General features: G+C 45.5%; 1 protein-coding gene across 2 annotated transcripts in view; it reads right to left on the bottom strand.

Annotated features, from left to right (window-relative positions):
• Positions 1-18,826, bottom strand: part of LOC139554450 (RNA-binding motif, single-stranded-interacting protein 3-like) — a 243,065-nt gene that overhangs the window by 160,719 nt on the left and 63,520 nt on the right. For both annotated transcript variants that reach the window (XM_071367259.1, XM_071367260.1), the window contains one exon: positions 16,047-16,204. In XM_071367259.1, coding sequence (XP_071223360.1) covers positions 16,047-16,204 — 158 coding nt within the window. The remainder of the gene's footprint in view (positions 1-16,046; positions 16,205-18,826) is intronic.

Here is an 18,826-nt window from a genome sequence, read left to right as displayed (position 1 = left end):
GCTCACTGAGTCTGTACATAGTCAGAGCTTTACTCTCTCTCTCTCTCTCTGAATACTACAAAGGAATACAGGCGTTGAAATCTGTACAAATTTACTCATTTGACAGTTTTCTGGGCATTGAAATATGATGCGTAGCCTCAACCACATCTTCTACTTTTTGGGTGGAGGTTGAGGTCTTGATGATAAGACATTGGATCCTTTGAATCGTTTGAATATCCACCTTTTTCCTCCCTGGGTGAAATTATCCAGGCATATTTCATTTCTGCCATAGCGCTGTGGGTGAAGTGGTTCTTATGTGGGGATGGAGAGCAGGCCGGAGCCAGCACACGTCACACTGGTGCAGCTTTGCAGGAGGAGGGGTGAGGGAGACTGGCAGACCACCCAAGCGTGGTGTTGTCCCCCCGCTGGCTCTCCAAAGGCCCTCGCTGTCTGGGTGTTTGTTTGCTGCGGTAGACATGTGAAGTGGCATGACAGGTAGGTGGGAAACAGCTCCAGGCAGTTTCTGCTTCATGTCTGTGTTTTCACTGACTACATGGTATAACCACATCCACTAGGGGGATACAGTCAAAGTCTGTCCTGTGTGTGTGTGTGTGGGCACCCCAGGGTGTCTGACGAGGGGGTCTGAGAAACAGATTGAGTGATACAGTGAAAGCAGGAAAGTGAAACGGGAAAGAAGGAGAGAGAGAGAGAGAGAGAGGTGTGTTACATCAAGGTATGGCACCTTGGAATCCCGGGCCCCTGAGTTAGTGTCACATTCCGGTTGACCCTCAAGCTCAGCGCGACCCCTCTCAGAGCTCTAAAGGTGAGCCTGGCAGACAGGGGTCAAATCACAGCTATTTGTGAAGTGGGGCAATAAGGACTGGGACCAGTACACCTGGAAACATAGGAGCTTCCTCTTTGACTACAGGACAGAGAGTTAGGGCAGGGGAGGAGGCCCAAAGTGTGTTCCAAATGGCACTACATTTCCCTATATAGTGCACTACTTTTGACCAGAGCCCAGGGCTCTATATAGGGAATAGGGTGCCACTCGGGATGCAGCCCCAGTCTCCCAGTGTACTGCGGAGACAGACAGGCAGGTGCTGTGTACTGCTGAACTAGTCTGCTCTATCCTGATGGACACCTGGCAGGGGGGAGAGCCGCTGCTCACTCGAGTAGCACTGAATCAAAATCAATCACGCTCCACTCTCCTGAGCTGTACTTGTGTACTGTAGAGGGACCTGCCCTTTGAAGATATCCCACTGCATGGCCACTGCACTACCACTGTACAAGATGTTACTGTTGTCGGTTAAGCTCTTCTCTGTCTGCTTCTATGATCTGCAGGTCTAAGCTCTTCGGCCCTCCTCGCCCTCCGGTCCTACTCACTGTGGGGCGTATTCCATACTGTGGAAGACAACAGTTCTATTTCAAAATGTCATCCTGACATTAATGTGTCGAATAGGAATTATGAAAACTGCGCTTCTGGCAACAACGGCTCTTTGACAAATTGTGACCCCGGTGGATTAGGCCAATCATTTTCTGGCTTCAAGAAACCCTGTCAACTGGCCCAGGGCTGTCCAAAATGTGATCACACCCAAGATCGGGTTGTATTTGGCCAGTTTAACCTCATCTGGGATCTGGCTCTTTGTTGTCAAGTTTAAGAGGCTTTAACTAAGGCTAGCCTGACACGCCTCCAATAGCAGTGTTGGCCATGTTGAGTTAGTGCCTGCAGATGACCTGAGAATTATTTAGTGGTGATGTCATTGTCACCCAAGGATCTGTATCAGGCCAAAAATAACACACACACACATGCACACACTCACACGCTGAACACACACACGGGATAATGCATTTCTGACAGGCAGTGCTGGTGAAAGATGCTGGCCGGTCATCAGATTGTAGCTCACTACAGAGATCTCCACCCACATGTACCAGAGGGAGGGAGGGAGAGAGCCAGAGTAGGAGCAAAAAGAGAGAGAGAGAGGGGGAGAGAGAGAACGAGAGTGAACGACCACAGTGGCTCCACTATAGATATGGAGTGCTTTTAATGGAGTGAGTGGGAGAGAAAAATGGCTGTGTGTTTGTGTGTGTACTTGTATGTGTGTCGACTTGTATGTTTAATAGAAGGAGTAATGGGTATAGTGTACAGTATGGCTATTTTCCACTAGTATAGCTATTACCACAGTTCTCTTTCAAGCTTCAGCATTCCAGAATGTTTGTCCACACCCGTCTACAACCTGTCAAGCCGACAAGCCACGCATTTCTGTCTGACACGCACAAACAAACACATCTCATCTGTGCTGCTTTCTCCACACTACCCCAGATGAAAGGGAAAGAGCGAGAGAGAAAGCAGGGGAAGGGATGGAGACCGAGAGGGAGGGTACGTCAAAGCACCTGGGAGGGAAGGAAACTGTAGAGTCCTGAGGGCTCGGCTTCCTGTCCTCAAGTCAATCAGTCTTTAGGCTGCTGCAACTGTAACGGATGGAGGGGCACTTTCATTTGACATTTACATGTTAGTCATTAAGCAGATGCTGTTATCCAGAGCGATTTAGGGTTAAGTGCCTTGCTCAAGGGCACATTGACCCATTTTTTTTTTAACCAATAGTTTAGGCGGGCCTTCGCACTTCAGCAAACAATAGAAAGGAGGGGTGCTCAACAACAATGACAAGAATCATGAAAATGGTTTCCCAAGAAAAACTTCCAAACTGACTAATTCAAGGTAGAAAGAGTTGGAGCACTAAACAAAAAAAGGCAGAGATTGATTTCCACTATTGCTCACTTTCACCCATTGTACAGGACGCGAACAGGTGACTGACGTGTCGACGTCCGGCTGAGGTCTTCCTTAGAGTGATCTGACCATTGTACTTAGCTCCTATTTATAGCCTAGTTGCCCAATGAGACACAACGTAAAAAGTTTGGATTGATAACATGTTTCAAGGTAAATGGTGACGTTAATCAATAGGCCATATGAAAATATACATACTGTTGACGTCGGAAGTTTACATACACCTGAGCCAAATACATTTAAACTCAGTTTTTCACAATTCCTGACATTTAATCCGTGTACAAATTCCTTGTCTTAGGTCAGTTAGGATCACCACTTTATTTTAAGAATGTGAAATGTCAGAATAATAGTAGGGAGAATGATTTATTTCAGCTTTTATTTATTTCATCACATTCCCAGTGGTCAGAAGTTTACATACACTCAATTAGTATTTGGTAGCATTGCATTTAAATTGTTTAACTTGGGTCGAACGTTTCGGGTAGCCTTCCACAAGCTTCCCACAATAAGTTGGGTGAATTTTGGCCCATTCCTCCTGACAGAGATGGTGTAACTGAGTCAGATTTGTAGGCCTCCTTGCTCGCACACGCTTTCTCAGTTCTTTCCAATGTTCTATAGGATTGAGGTCAGGGCTTTGTGATGGTCATTTGAATACCTAGACTTTGTTGTCCTTAAGCCATTTTGTCACAACTTTGGAAGTATGCTTGGGGTCATCGTCCACTTGGAAGATCCATTTGCGACCAAGCTTTAACTTCCTAAATGATGTCTTGAGATGTTGCTTCAATATATCCACATAATTTTCCTGCCTCATGATGCCATCTATTTTGTGAAGTGCACCAGTCCCACCTGCAGCAAAGCACCCCCACAACATGACGCTGCCACCCCCGTGCTTCACGGTTGGGATGCAAGCCTCCCCCTTTATCCTCCAAACATAACGATGGTTATTATGGCCAAACAGTTATATTTTTGTTTCATCAAACCAGAGGACATTTCTCCAAAAGGTACGATCTTTGTCCCCATGTGCAGTTGCAAACCATAGTCTGGCTTTTTTATGGCGGTTTTGGAGCAGTGGCTTCTTCCTTGTTGAGCGGCCTTTCAGGTTATGTCGATATAGTACTCGTTTTACTGTGGATATAGATACTTTTGTACCTGTTTCCTCCATCAAGGTCCTTTGCTGTTGTTCTGGGATTGATTGGACTTTTCGCACCAAAGTACGTTCATCTCTAGGAGACAGAACGCGTCTCCTTCCTGAGCGGTGTGACGGCTGCGTGGTCCCTTGCTGTTTATATTTGCATACAATTGTTTGTACAGATGAACATGGTACCTTGACAATACTGTGCAGCTGTATTCATCGACCTGGCCAAGGCTTTCGACTCTGTCAATCACCATATTATTATCGGCAGACTCAACAGCCTTGGTTTCTCAAATGACTGCCTCGCCTGGTTCACCAACTGCTTCTCAGACAGAGTTCAGTGTGTCAAATCGGAGGGCCTGTTGTCCGGACCTTTGGCAGTCTCTATGGGGGTGCCACAGGGTTCAATTCTCGGGCCGACTCTCTTCTCTGTTTACATCAATGATGTCGCTCTTGCTGCTGGTGATTCTCTGATCCACCTCTACGCAGACGACACCATTCAGTATACTTCTGGCCCTTCTTTGGACACTGTGTTAACTAACCTCCAGACGAGCTTCAATGCCATACAACTCTCTTTCCGTGGCCTCCAACTGTTCTTAAATGCAAGTAAAACTAAAAACCCACTGGCTCCAGATCATCTATAAGTATTTGCTAGGTAAAGGCCTGCCTTATCTCAGCTCACTGGTCACCATAGCAGCACCCACCCGTAGCACACGCTCCAGCAGGTATATTTCACTGTTCACCCCCAAAGCCAATTTCTCCTTTGGCCGCCTCTCCTTCCAGTTCTCTGCTGCCAATGACTGGAACGAACTGCAAAAATCACTGAAGCTGGAGACTCATATCTCCCTCACTAACTTTAAGCACCAGCTGTCAGAGCAGCTCACAGATCACTGCACCTGTACATAGCCCATCTGTAAATAGGCCTTCCAACTACCTCATCCCCATACTGTTATTTATTTATTTTGCTCCTTTACACCCCAGTATCTCTACTTGCACATTCATCTTCTGCACATCTATCACCCCAGTGTTTAATTGCTATATTGTAATTATTTTGCCACTATGGCTTATTTATTGCCTTACCTCCCTTATCCTACCTCATTTGCACACACTGTATATAGACTTTTTTTCTATTGTATTATTGACTGTATGTTTGTTTATTCCATATGTAACTCTGTGTTGTTGTTTGTGTCGCACTGCTTTGCTTTATCTTGAGCAGGTCGCAGTTGTAAATGAGAACTTGTTCTCAACTAGCCTACCTGGTTAAATAAAGGTGAAATAAAAAATGTTTTAAATCTTCAGGCGTTTCTCACAATTGCTCCCAAGGATGAACCAGACTTGTGGAGGTCTACAAATGTTTTTTTTCTAAGGTTTTGGCTGATTTATTTTGATTTTCCCATGTTGTCAAGCAAAGAGGCACTGAGTTTGAAGGTAGGCCTTGAAATACATCCACAGGTACACCTCCAATTGACTGAAATTATGTCAATTTTCCAAGCTGTTTAAAGGCACAGTCAACTTAGTGTATGTAAACTTCTGACCCACTGGAATTGTGATACAGTGAATTATAAGTGAAATAATCTGTCTGTAAACAATTGTTGTAAAAATGACGTGTGTCATGCACAAAGTAGATGTCCTAACCGACTTGCCAAAACTATAGTTTGTCAACAAGAAATTTGTGGAGTGGTTGAAAAACGAGTTTTAATGACTCCGACCTTAGTGTATGTAAACTTCCGACTTCAACTGTTGGTGATATTTGGGTGTCTGTGAATCCGGAGACACAAGAGTCTCAAAAAATCAAGGCAACAACATTATAGAAACGAGGACAGTGAAAAATCATAGTTTAGCGCCTTTGAATCCTCAGTGTCTAAGGAGTACTGCCAGACTGCCTCTCTTTGTTTTGGCTTATGTACGATGTCACCTCATCTTGGTGAAATTTGGACGTGTTCTATGGCTACAAAGCGCAGGGAGGAAGGTGAGCCATGGTTGGCGTTGATGCAGTGGCGCGCAATAACATAGTCCGTGTTTTTATTTCGAACAGCAGCCTTATGTTTTGCAATGCAAAGTTTCAATGCTTGACTTTTTAACCTAATCAACTCTGGGATTCGAACCAGCGACCTGACTCAGCACTCTTAATTGCTAGGCTACCTGCCACTACCGAGCAGAGATTAACTAACTGTAACTGGCTGTACAAACAGAGGTAGTGCCTATGAAAAGCCAAGCTGTCCCGATACCATGTGCATTCGGAAAGTCTTCAGACCCCTTGACTTTTTCCATATTTTGTTACGTTACAGCCTTATTCTAAAATATATTTTTTACCCTCATCAACCTACACAATGCAAATGTATTAAAAATTCAAAATAGAAATACCTTATTTACATAAGTATTCAGAACATTTGCTATGAGACTCGAAATTTAGCTCAGGTGCATCCTGTTTCCATTGATCATCCTTGAGATGTTTCTACAACTTGATTGGAGTCCACCTGTAGTAAATTAAAATGATTGGGCATGATTTGGAATGGCAAACACTTGTCTATATAAGGTCCCACCGCTAACAGTGCATGTCAGAGCAAAAACCAAGCCATGAGGTCGAAGGAATTGTCCGTAGAGCTCAGAGACAGGATTGTGTCGAGGCACAGCTCTGGGGAAGGGTACCACAACATTTCTGCAGCATTGAAGGTCCCCAAGAACACAGTGGGCTCCATCATTCTTAAATGGAAGAAGTTTGGAACAACCAAGACTTTTCCTTGAGCTGTCCGCCCGGCCAAACTGAGCAATCGGAGGAGAAGGGCCTTGGTCAGGGAGGTAACCAAGAACCCGATGGTCACTCTGGCAGAGCCCCAGAGTTCTTCTGTGGAGATGGGAGAAGCTTCCAGAAGGACAACCATCCCTGCAGCACTCCACCAATCAGGCCTTTATGGTAGAGTGGCCGGATGAAAGCCACTCCTCAGTAAAAGGCACGGGACAGCCCACTTGGAGTTTTCCAAAAGGCACCTTAAGGAGTCTGATGAAACCAAGATTGAACTCTTTGACCTGAATGCCAAGCGTCACATCTGGAGGAAACCTGTCACCATCCCTACGGTGAAGCATGGTGGTGGCAGCATCATGCTGTGGGGATGTTTTTCAGTGGCAGGGACTGGGACACTAGTCAGGATCGAGGGAAAGATGAACGGAGCAAAGTACAGAGAGATCCTTGATGAAAACCTGCTCCAGAGCACTCAGGACCTCAGACTGGGGCAAAGGTTCACCTTCCAACTGGACAACGACCCTAAGCACACAGCAAAGACAACACAGGAGTGGCACCGGGACAAGTCTCGGTATGTCCTTGAGTGGCCCAGCCAGAGCCCGGACTTGAACCCAATCAAACATCTCTGGAGATATCTGAAAATGGCTGTGCAGTAACACTCCCCTTCCAACCTGACAGAGCTTGAGAGGATCTGCAGAGAAGAATGGGAGAAACTCCCCAAATACAGGTTTGCCAAGCTTGTAGCATCATACCCAAGAATACTCGAGGCTGTAATGGCTGCCAAAGGTGCTTCAACAAAGTACTGAGTAAAGGGTCTGAATACTTATGTAAATGTAATATTTCAGTTTTGTATTTTAATACATTTGGAACATTTTCGGGAAAAAAACTATTTTTGCTTTGTCATTATGGGGTATTGTGTGTAGATAGTTGTTTTTAATCCATTTTAAAAGAATGCTGTAACGTAACAAAATGCGGAAAAAGTCAAGGGGTCTGAATACTTTCCCGAATGCACTGTACAGTATTATGGTCAGGGTCAGCAAAGTAAGACCTAGCAAAGATGCAGCTGGCTCAAAACAAGGCAGCACTCCTTGCCCTTAACTGCACACACAGAACGAACATCAGCAACATACACGATAGTGTTTCATGGTCGAGGAGAAACCGTCTACTCTTCTGCTCTGTGTGTTGAAAATGCCTGACCACTTGTATAATCTATTTGCGTACACTTCAAACAGACATTCAGTTCCTTCAGAAAATATTCATACCCCTTGATATATTCCACAATTTGTTGAGTTACAGCCTGAATTCAAAATATATATATTTTTTTCTCACCCATCACTCCCCAATCTACACGTGTCACAGCTAAAGCAGCACTACAAGCCCCGACTTTCTCCATTGGTTCCCATCTCGAATACTGGAAAACAAATGCCCAATGCTAAGGAGAGGTAGGAAACAGATGCTGCTGAAGACAATTATTATTATTATTTTTTACCTTTTATTTAACTAGGCAAGTCAGTTAAGAACAAATTCTTATTCACAGTGACAGCCTAGGAACAGTGGGTTAACTGCCTTGTTCAGGGGCAGAACGATTTTTACCCTGTCAGCTCAGGGATTGGATCTTGCACCTTTTCGGTTACTAGTCCAAAGCTCTCACCACTAGGGTACCAGCCGCCCCAAAAAGTGTGCCTTTTAAATAACTGCCCTTCTAGATTCATTACAGTGCATCCTGTGGCATTTTATATATTTTTTTGTTCGATTTCATTTGTTATATATTTTTTAACAATACAAAACATACACATGCAAACAACAGCGTACAGACGCACACAAACATACACAACATCACTCCTGCCCAGACCCACCTGCTCACACCCCCATCTCCAGCGCCCATATCACTCTCCGCCACATGGCGTCAAACTGCACCATTATGTTCCTCTCCGTCGCCCACGCACTTTCAACATTTAGATAATAATAATAATAATAATAATTGTGAAGACATCAAAACTATGAAATAACACACATGGAATCACGTAGTAACCAAAAAAGTGTTAAACAAATCAAAATATATTTTACATTTCAGATTCTTCAAATGTGTTATTTCATTGTTTTGATGTTTTCACTATTATTCTTACAATGCAGAAAATAGTACAAATAAAGAAAAACCCTTGAATGAGTAGGTGTGTCCAAACTGTATATATACAGTATTTTTTTTATTGACCTTATTAAAGGAAAGGTTCACCCATTTTGAATGTTATATTGTTTATGTGCATATCTGAGTGATTTTCTATCGATTCCCTGGGTCATTTCATGTTTCATGTGTATCTGAGTTATTGGCATTCAAGCAGGCAGAAGTAAAGATAAAGTCGCTCTCACTACACTGGAAGTTAATAAGAATACGACTTTTAGATCGCGAAAACGTCTATCATACATGTCAGATTTCAATACTGGCCAATGTCATAAGTCGGGAGGATGTCTTCTCTTGAATGATCCACTGATCATATTTTTGCGATATTTCTACCTCGAGAAATGTGTATGTTAAGGATCTAGCACATATTTCCTATTTGTCTGCCTCTTTAGTCCAGGGTGAATTGCATGGTGCCTTTGCCAGAGATATTATATAAAGGAGATAGGAATCCAATGAATTAGGGGAACGTATAACGTCCCACCCAGCAGACTGTCGACCAATCGCGTTGTCATGCTGTGTCAGGCAGTTGCTTTTATTCTCAAAGCCAGTGTATATGTTTTGAAACATGCCTATTTTCCTCGGAATTACGAAATGTCACGATTCCAAAGTTATACGATATTACAGATAGCAGGTTAATTATCTCACATCTCAGAAAAGATTTGTAATGTTGTACTTCTTGTTGACGAAATTTGTGCTAATGTTGGGTTTTCGAGTTAGAGCACAATAGAAGGAGCGCTTCTTGTCCCAGAATGCACCGTGAGGCCCATTGACGGAGCATGGGCAACGTTTCCCATCTCCTCAAAAGTATATCTGTCGTTGTGAATGTCAGACTCCACTCTGGGAGGGCACATCGATCTGCAAGTTGAACATGGTGAGATTGTAGACTCCTAAATTGATAGTGCAATTTGTTGAGGCAATTTTCCAGCTAACTAGCTACTTTACATGCTGATATTTTCTTTGGTATTAGGCCTATCAGGTACATCCCCTATCTGGCTTATATGATTATGATGGTCATAATGCTTCTTGACAGTGTCATAAAGTATATTTTCTTTGTCCATGTAACGTGACACAGGATGGTCAGGATATGCAGTAAAAAAAAAATCTGTAAAGAATTCATCACAATAACAACAAAGGACTTAAGAAAATAACTTTCAAACGAAAGGAAACTTCTTGGCAGGGAAAAACTGATTTCAATAAAAGTGGCTTTTGACACTCTTATGTAGGTGTGATAACTAGCCATAAAATAGCACAATATATGTCAAAACAGGTGTAAATATATGGGTCATGACAGTGTTGTGACCATATTATGACAGGTTATGACAAGTTATGTCAGCTGTTATGCTGTAATAACGGGGCCAAAGCCACAGAGACGGCCATTGTGCTATTGTGTATGTTTTTTCGTGTTATTTGTAACTTATTTTGTACATAATGTTTCTGTCACCATGTCCAAGGCAGAGATTACTCACCCCGTACTGGAGAAATTCTTCTTCTTCTTCGAGTCGTACGGGACAGATTTACTCCAGACACCCGACAAGGTCCTCAAGACGGAGGTATAGTGGTCCGGGTGCCTTGTAAGGATCCGTCACCGAGAGGGTAATCTACCTTTACCATCGGTCCTATTAGCCAACTTACAATCAATCGATAATAAAATAGACGAAATACGAGCATGTATATCCTACCAACGGGACATTAGAAACTGTAATATCTTATAGTTTCACCGAGTCGTGGCTGAACGACGACATGACTAACATATAGCTGGCGGGTTTTAAGCTTTTTTGGCAGGATAGAACAGCGACCTCTGGTAAGACAAGGGGCGGCGGCCTATGCATATTTGTAAACAACAGCTGGTGCAAGAAATCTAAGGAAGTCTCGAGGTTTTGCTTGCCTGAGGTAGAGTATCTCATGATAAGCTGTAGACCACACTATTTACCAAGAGAGTTTACATCTATATTTATTGTAGCTGTCTATATACCACCGCAGACCGATGCTGGCACTAAAACCGCACTCAATGAGCTGTATACGGCCATAAGCAAACAGGAAAACGCTCATCCAGAGGCGGCGCTCCTAGTGGCCGGGGACTTTAATGCAGGGAAACTCAAATCAGTTTTATCTCATATCTATCAGCATGTTAAATGTGCAACCAGAAGGAAAAAAAAACTCTAGACCACCTTTACTCCCCACACAGAGATGCGTACAAGGCTCTCCCTCGCCCTCCATTTGGCAAATCTGACCATAATTATATTCTCCTGGTTCCTGCTTACAAGCTAAAACTAAAGCAGGAAGCACCAGTGACTCGGTCAATAAGAAAGTGGTCAGATGAAGCTAATGCTAAGCTACAGGACTGTTTTGCTAGCACAGACTGGAATATGTTCCGGGATTCTTACGACGGCATTGAGGAGTACACCACATCAGTCACTGGATTCATCAATAAGTGCATCGATGATGTCGTCCCCACAGTGACCGTACGTACATACCCTAACCAGAAGCCATGGATTACAGGCAACAACCGCACTGAGCTAAAGGGTAACTATCATGGTCCAAACACACTAAGATGATCGTGAAGAGGGCACGACAAAGCCTATTCCCCCTCAGGATACTGAAAAGATTAGGCATGGGGTCCTCAGATCCTCAAAAGGTTCTATAGCTGCACCATCGAGAGCATCCTGACTGGTTGCATCACCGCCTGGTATGGTATCTGCTCGGCCTCCGACCACAAGGCACTACAGAGGGTAGGGCGTACGGCCTAGTACATCACTGGGGCCAAGCTTCCTGCCATCCAGGACCTCGATATCAGGCGGTGTCAGAGGAAGGCCTTAAAAATTGTCAAAAACTCCAGCCACCCTAGTCAGACTGTTCTCTCTGCTACCGCACGGCAAGCGGTACCGGAGTGCCAAGTCGAGGTCCAAAGGCTTCTTAATAGCTTCTACCCTCAAGCCATAAGATTCCTGAACATTTAATCAAATGGCTAGCCAGACCCCTCTTTTACACTGCTGCTACTCTCTGTTTATAATCTATACATATTCACTTTAACTCTACCTACATATTACCTCAATTACCTCAACTAACCGGTGCCCCCACACATTAACTCTGTACTGGTACCCCCTGTATATAGCCTCGCTTGTTATTTTACTCCTGCTGTTTAATTATTTGTTACTTTTATTTTCTATCTTCAATTTTTTACTTATCTATTTTATTATCTACTTATTTGTATTTTTTTTCTTAAAACTTCTTAAAGCATTGTTGGTTAAGGGCTTGTAAGTAAACATTTCACTGTAAAGTCTACACCTGTTGTATTCGGTGCATGTGACAAATACAATTTGATTTGATTTGATTTTATGACATTAGGACATGGTTATGATCTTGTTGTAATGTGTTATGACGCTGGATGTCAAGTAAAGTGTTCACAAATTTACTGCTCGACTGAGGGACTTTACAGATACGTAGTTGTTCAAAAATCGTGTCAAACACTATCATTGCACCCAGCCCATGCAACTTATTATGTGACTTGTTAAGCAACTTTTTACTCAACTTATTTAGGCCATAACAAAGGGGATGATTACTTATTGATGTTTTATTAATTTGTACAAATTACTAATAACATACTTCCACTTTGACATTACGGCGTATTGTGTGAAGGCCAGTGACAAAAAGATCTCAATTTAATCCATTATAAATTCAGGCTGTAACACAACAAAATGTGGAAAAGTCAAGGGGTGTGAATATTGTTGGAAGACACTGTAATGGGGATCCTAATGAACTAAGCAGTAATGGGGGGGATGAATAATGTGGGAGATTGCCTGGAGGCATATCAGCTACTGCACAGCAACTGCTCTCCAGCTCAATGTTGTGGAGGATACAGGCATTTTGTATACCGTTAGTTTGAACCAGGCAAGTAAATTACCATGTAAAGTCACCACACAAAGCACATGACAATTTGTGTTGTTGCCGGGTATTGTAGCGAAGTGGCAATGAGAGACGGAACAAGAGTAAGATCAAGTGAGAGAGGGATTCTTTCTGTTCCCGAAACATCCAGAGCATCTGGTCGACAACGTGTTGTTGGCGGGGTGGGGGAGGAGTTCGGTCTGGGCATTCCTGCAGTTGTCTCGCCACCTCAGAGGTTAACGCACCGCTATCTCGGTCCGTTCTGACAGAGCTGGGCCCGAAAAGCGGTTGGGCGGACAGGGCCTCGATGACTGAGTCGAAAGAGCCGAGACTGGACCGACTGGAGTGTCTTCTCTCACACTTCCTCCCTTTTGGCAGTTTGTTGAAAAGGAGCCCGTGGGATCGGGGAGGCTCTGCTAGCCGGGCCGGCTTGTGTCAACAGAGGGCCTCAGAATCGTTTGGGATAATGTGGCGCTTCGGGTCGCAGAGGCTCTGTGGAACAGGTGGTCCCGGGGTCAACCCTTCCTCTGCTGTGTGGAACTCCGACCCCTCCCTTCCTACCCTCTCACTCCTCCCTCCTTCCCTCGCCACACATGGGAAAGGTTATTTGGACAATTGGCGGTGATTAGCTCTTGATTTGGGTTTCTCTCCATTTGATCAGGCGCCACGCTAGGGAGAGCAGCATGACAGAGGGCACAGCTGTAGCCGTTCCACAGCTGAAATTGGGCGCAGAGAACCAGAAGTGAGGGATGGAGGGAGAACGGTAGGCAGGGAAGAACAGAAGAGGATAGAAGGGAGGGAGGGTAGGGAGGAGAGCTCTGTGGTCCATTCAATCTTGGCTTTTTGATTTATGGATTTGGACCACTGGCAGGGAGAATGAATGCCCCTGTTATTCCAAGTGTGGGCCCTAAGTCTAGCTCTGGAGCACCTTCTAAAATGTGCTCTTTCCTCAAAAGAACATGCGGCCTCAGCCCCTCTACCTCTCCTGGTTGGTGGACTGCAAACCCCAGCACTGCTCAACCGCTGATGTCCCCGTACCCCACCTGCCCCCCGTGCCCACCTGCCCCCCGTACCCCACCTGCCCCCCGTGCCCACCTGCCCACTTGTCCATGCATTTTTCTCATGGTAATGGCCAATGTTCCATCCATGCCTTTCGTTCTGGGTGTTCAGCCAAAACCCACTTCTCTGGCTGCTTCTCCATGCCCATTTATCAGGCTGATGGTTCTGGAGAGCTACAGGTCCAGCCAACTGAATAAAACACAGATCAAGCACACTCCCAAATCCAACTGCTCTCGGTGCATATTATTAGAAACTCTGTGGCCATTGTTGTTATCGATTCTCTTTTATGTTTGGCCATGTTTGAAGTAATAGAGGAAGCTGTAGCAGTTGAGTGTGAGGACTTGTGGGAGAGTGTAGCTTGCTGCGTCGTTGAGGGAACTTTTGCGTTTCCAAACATCTCTCAGGCAGTGTGTAACGACCTCCAATCAGCAGCTACGATGTGGCACACTCTCAAGAATGCATCCGTTGGCGGCACTGTGCTTGCTTTGGAGATACGTGGAGTCTAGGCTGCTGGGGCTGTTTCACAGTGCGTGTGGCCCCCGCGAACCCAGTCTCGGGAACCAGTACGACTCAGCGCAACACAAGGACTCAAATCAAACGACATTTTGTTTCTGCATTTCGCAAGTGGCTCGTCGTAAGCGTCAACTATAAACTTTGGTTTCGAATCGCGACGTTCTGGCATCTCGATTTGTTCAGAGAGTTGTCTGTCTCCTCATTTTGTTTTCTTCCTCCTTGAAGTTGTCAAAAGAGTCCGTCATTGTAACCAGGCTCTCGTCACTGTTGCCTAGGGTCGGATTTTCAAGACGAATCCCCGAGAGGAAAACACCGCTACTCACACATATGCAGAGTGAGACAACTCCATGATACTGATTAGAGAAAATAACGTGGGCGACGAGGGGCTTGAAAAACGAAACTAGGACAACAACAAAAAATTCTGAAGACCGCAGAGGCTCATTTCGGAGGTTTCAGGTTAACATGAACCTAGGGGACAAGGCGACGGGCCAAGGGAGGATGCCACTGTGGTGGGGTGGAGCGGGTTGGGGTGTGAGTGGGACATGGGTGGAGGAGGTGTGGGTTCAGCAGACCGGAGAAGGGAAAAAAACACCAGAGGGGGACCCGGGTGTCACAGACTTCAGCGCCAGATGACCTTTGTTGAAAACGTTCCTACCCGCCTGTGCCTGAAACAGTGGCTGGCTAATTAAAGTTTCATTGGCATTGGATTTTCATTGGCACAGCAGACCTCGGGCAACCTTGGGGGCACTTGGACAATGCCTTTGACCAAGGCGAATGGCAAATATACAGAGAGAAATGCTACTGGAAGAGTGGGTGGGAGAAAGTGACGTGAAGCATCCACCAGAGGACAGTGAGGCAGTAATGGTGTGATGTCCAATGTTCCAATAAAACGGCAAAAGGAATGTTTTATTGGACGCGGTCTACAGTGAGATTATACAAAATGGGACCGGCTATGTGGCTAAGAGACATGCAATGTCAAAACGCCGAGTGCCTCCATTGTCTTGTCGTGTTTGCTGTCTAGCTAATGGAATTTCGATGGGTCAAGATCAAGACATGCGGGACTTCTGACATAGTAGGAGCATTACCGAATACTGGGCAGAGCGTTCCGATTCCAAAAGATCATAAAATAATTGGCTGCATTTGACTGGGATATTTCTGGAAAGATGGCCAAGAAAATGTTACGCAACCGGCAGACTTTGCTTTTAGCCTGTATTTCACAATTTGCAGTCTTTATTAATGAGGAATTCATTGGAGCTGAACAAAGCTGTTAGTGTGTGTGTGTGTGTGTGTGTGTCTGTGTGGGCTGTGGGCTGCAGCTTGATAAGGTCCTGGTCCGTGGTTCCTGGGGGAGGCAGTCCAATCTACATTTTATTAGGGCTTTATTGAGCTTTGTGTAGGTGTGTGTGTGTGTGTGCACATTCATGCGCATGTGTGTGTTTTTGTATCACACACACACTTGGCAGAGCTTTTATGATTACCCGTGTCTGTTTCTATACATTCACAGTTGGTGGAACTTTAATAAGGGTGAGTGTGTACCAGCAGGTGTGCGAGCGTGTGTGTGTGTGTGTGTACGCGCATGTGTGTGTGTTTGTTTGTAGGAGCAGGTGTGTCTGTGTTTGTGTGCAGGAGCAGGTGTGTGTGTATCTATACGTCTGTGTGTGCATTTGCGTGTAGGAGCAGGTGTGCGTGTGTGTGTTTCTTTACCTCTGTGTGTGTGTGTTTGCGTGTAGGAGTAGGTGTGTGTGTGTGTTTCTATACGTCTGCGTGTGTGTGCCACACTCACGGTTGGCAGAGCTTGATGAGATCCTGGTCCGTGGTCCCTGGGGGCAGGCCTCGGATGTACAGGTTAGTTTTACTCAGCAGCTCGGATCCGCCGTGACTGCAGCTGTTGTGGCTGGGGCTGGGCGGAGCCATGGGGTGGAGGGGTGGAGCATAGGGCTGCTGCAGGAAGAGAGAAGAGGTTAGGGCTAAATATATTTGAGTATATAAAACACATACATTATGTATGTGTGGGTTGTGATATGTAGGTATCTTTCACACGGAGCGGGTAGGGAGCATAGATACAGGAAGAGAGAAGAGAGCTCCCGAGAGGCGCAGCGGTCTTAGGCACTGCATCTCAGTGCAAGAGGCTTCACTACAGTCCCTGGTTCGAATCCAGGCTGTTTCACATCCGGCCGTGATTGGGAGTCCCATTAGGGTGGCGTACAATTGGCCCAGCGTCGTCCGGGTTTGGCCGGTGTAAATAAGAATTTGTTCTTAGCTGACTTGCCTAGTTAAATAAAGGTTAAATAAAAAATATATAATAATAATTTAAAGAGAGGAAGAGTTAGAGCTAAATGTATTTTTTGATAAGTAATGTGAGTATAACTCACACATCTTTGATGGAACCCAACAGACAGGAAAAAAGTGGCGGTGTATATCGTTCCGGACTTTGTTAAAGACTCTGGTCAGTGAGTTTGCTCCTAAACCTCTATGGCATACAGGACAGTACTGATCTGGTTTGCAAACATCACTGTGTCATGAGTGAGCTGGGATCATGAGAATGGCCTTTCTGGTGGTTAACTGTTATAGAAGGGACATCCTCAAAATGATGTGTTGAGAGATGTTGGCGTGCCATTTTCCTCCCCGACTTCATACTCCCGAGTCTGGAGGCATTCTCGAAACAATTTGCACCTCTACAGGTGAGATGGTTTTAATGAGACTCAGCATCTGAACCGTTCAACAATTCCCTCTCCCTGCGTACGTCAACAAACCCGCCTCATCACTACAGCGTATCGCTCCCTTTCCATGATATATACCTTATTTCTCCCCATTTTCTTTTACACACTACATCCCTTTCCTCTGTCTCTGCACCCCTCGCTCCCTCCCCCCTCGTGTCCCTCCCACTGTGGATTTATGGTGTGAGAGTCAGGGCTCCCCACTCACAGCCTATTTATATATCTCTCTATACCGTGGATGCTGCGCCCGGTGACAGAGGGGTAACGGAGGCCCTGTGGGCGTAGTAGAAAGAAAGAGGGATGGAAAAGGAGGGAGAAGGGGGGGAGAGAGGGGGAGAAAGAGAGAGGGATAGAGCGGGAGAAAGAGAGAGGGATAGAGTGGGAGAAAGAGAGAGGGATAGAGGGGGAGAAAGAGAGAGGGATAGAGGGGGGGAGCTGGAAGTGACGGAAAGAGAGAAGAGGGTTGGGCAGTGACGGAGAAAGAGGAGAGAAGAGGAAGAGAAGGGGGGAAAAAAGCAAGTGAGAGAGAGTACAGCCACCAGCAGCTCCAGTTAGCCACGTTAAACCCTAGCCTCCCTGGAGAGACACTGCACACTGAGCTATGGAAGAACACACACACGCCCCCCCCCCCCCCCCCCGCGTGGTACCCACCCCACGCGTTAGCGCCGGCCCGTGAAGCATGGCTGATTTGATGTGCAATTTCGAGTGTTCTCGGGCAGTGTGTCGCCTCTTCCGACAATGAGCCGAGACCCCAGGAGTGTGAAGGGAGCCTGCGTCTATCAATTGGAGGCCAATTATCATGCTGGGCTAACTGGAACTGACGGCCAGCCACTCTATCACTAGAATAGTGAGTACACACAATGTGCTTCACCGCAGAGAGAGAGAGAGAGAGAGAGAGAGAGAGAGAGAGAGAGAGAGAGAGAGAGAGAGAGAGAGAGAGAGAGAGAGAGAGAGAGAGAGAGAGAGAGAGAGAGAGAGAGAGAGAGAGAGAGAGAGAGAGAGAGAGAGAGAGAGAGAGAGAGCGAGAGCGAGAGAGAGAGAGAGAGAGAGAGAGAGAGAGAGAGAGAGAGAGAGAGAGAGAGAGAGAGAGAGAGAGAGAGAGAGAGAGAGAGAGAGAGAGAGAGAGAGAGAGAGAGAGAGAGACAGAGACAGAGACAGAGACAGAGACTCCATTTAGGAAGTGGACTGGGGAGTTTAATAGGGGTTATTTAGGGACAGTTTTCATACAAACATCAGGTGGTCAAGACCTTCACCATATATCACTCTCTTGCTGAGATACTTTGACATGTCATTTCATTGTCTTGAATTACACCATATTAGCTACTGTAAGTGCTTCTAAACTGCATATAAACTATCGCTACTACTCAAAGCCAAGTAAAATTGTCCTACAAATACTGTGTTATGACACTTAACATAAAGTGTCCCAGTACATTTTGACGCACACCAAATGTATATTAAAGCCCAAGCCTTGGCTAAGCTCTGAGCTCTCTCCCCCCCATCCCCTCTGCGGTACTTTAGATTACGCACACCAAATGCACTGGGTGACACACAATTTACATGCAAATTCACTGCAGCACACTGGCGATACAGTGTTGGTCCCTATTGAAGGTGAGGTGAAAGAGCCTCTCTACTCCCCAGTATATTGTGCAGCTCTGCATTCCTCCCTCCACTCCACACTTGGCTTGCGTCCTGGGCTTTGGAATTCACGTGTCCCGCCCTATCGATTTGCTTTCATTTTTAAGGTCAGAAGCTGAAATCTAACACAATGAGGCATGGAGGGTCAACCCTGGCTCATTACTTACAGTGCTGGGAAAGAGGGAGGTTATCCAAGGGAAAAGAAAAGCCT

Source organism: Salvelinus alpinus, chromosome 26 (genome assembly GCF_045679555.1).
Source record: "Salvelinus alpinus chromosome 26, SLU_Salpinus.1, whole genome shotgun sequence".
Taxonomy (NCBI): domain Eukaryota; kingdom Metazoa; phylum Chordata; class Actinopteri; order Salmoniformes; family Salmonidae; genus Salvelinus; species Salvelinus alpinus.
This window is presented reverse-complemented; position numbering and strand designations above follow the sequence as displayed.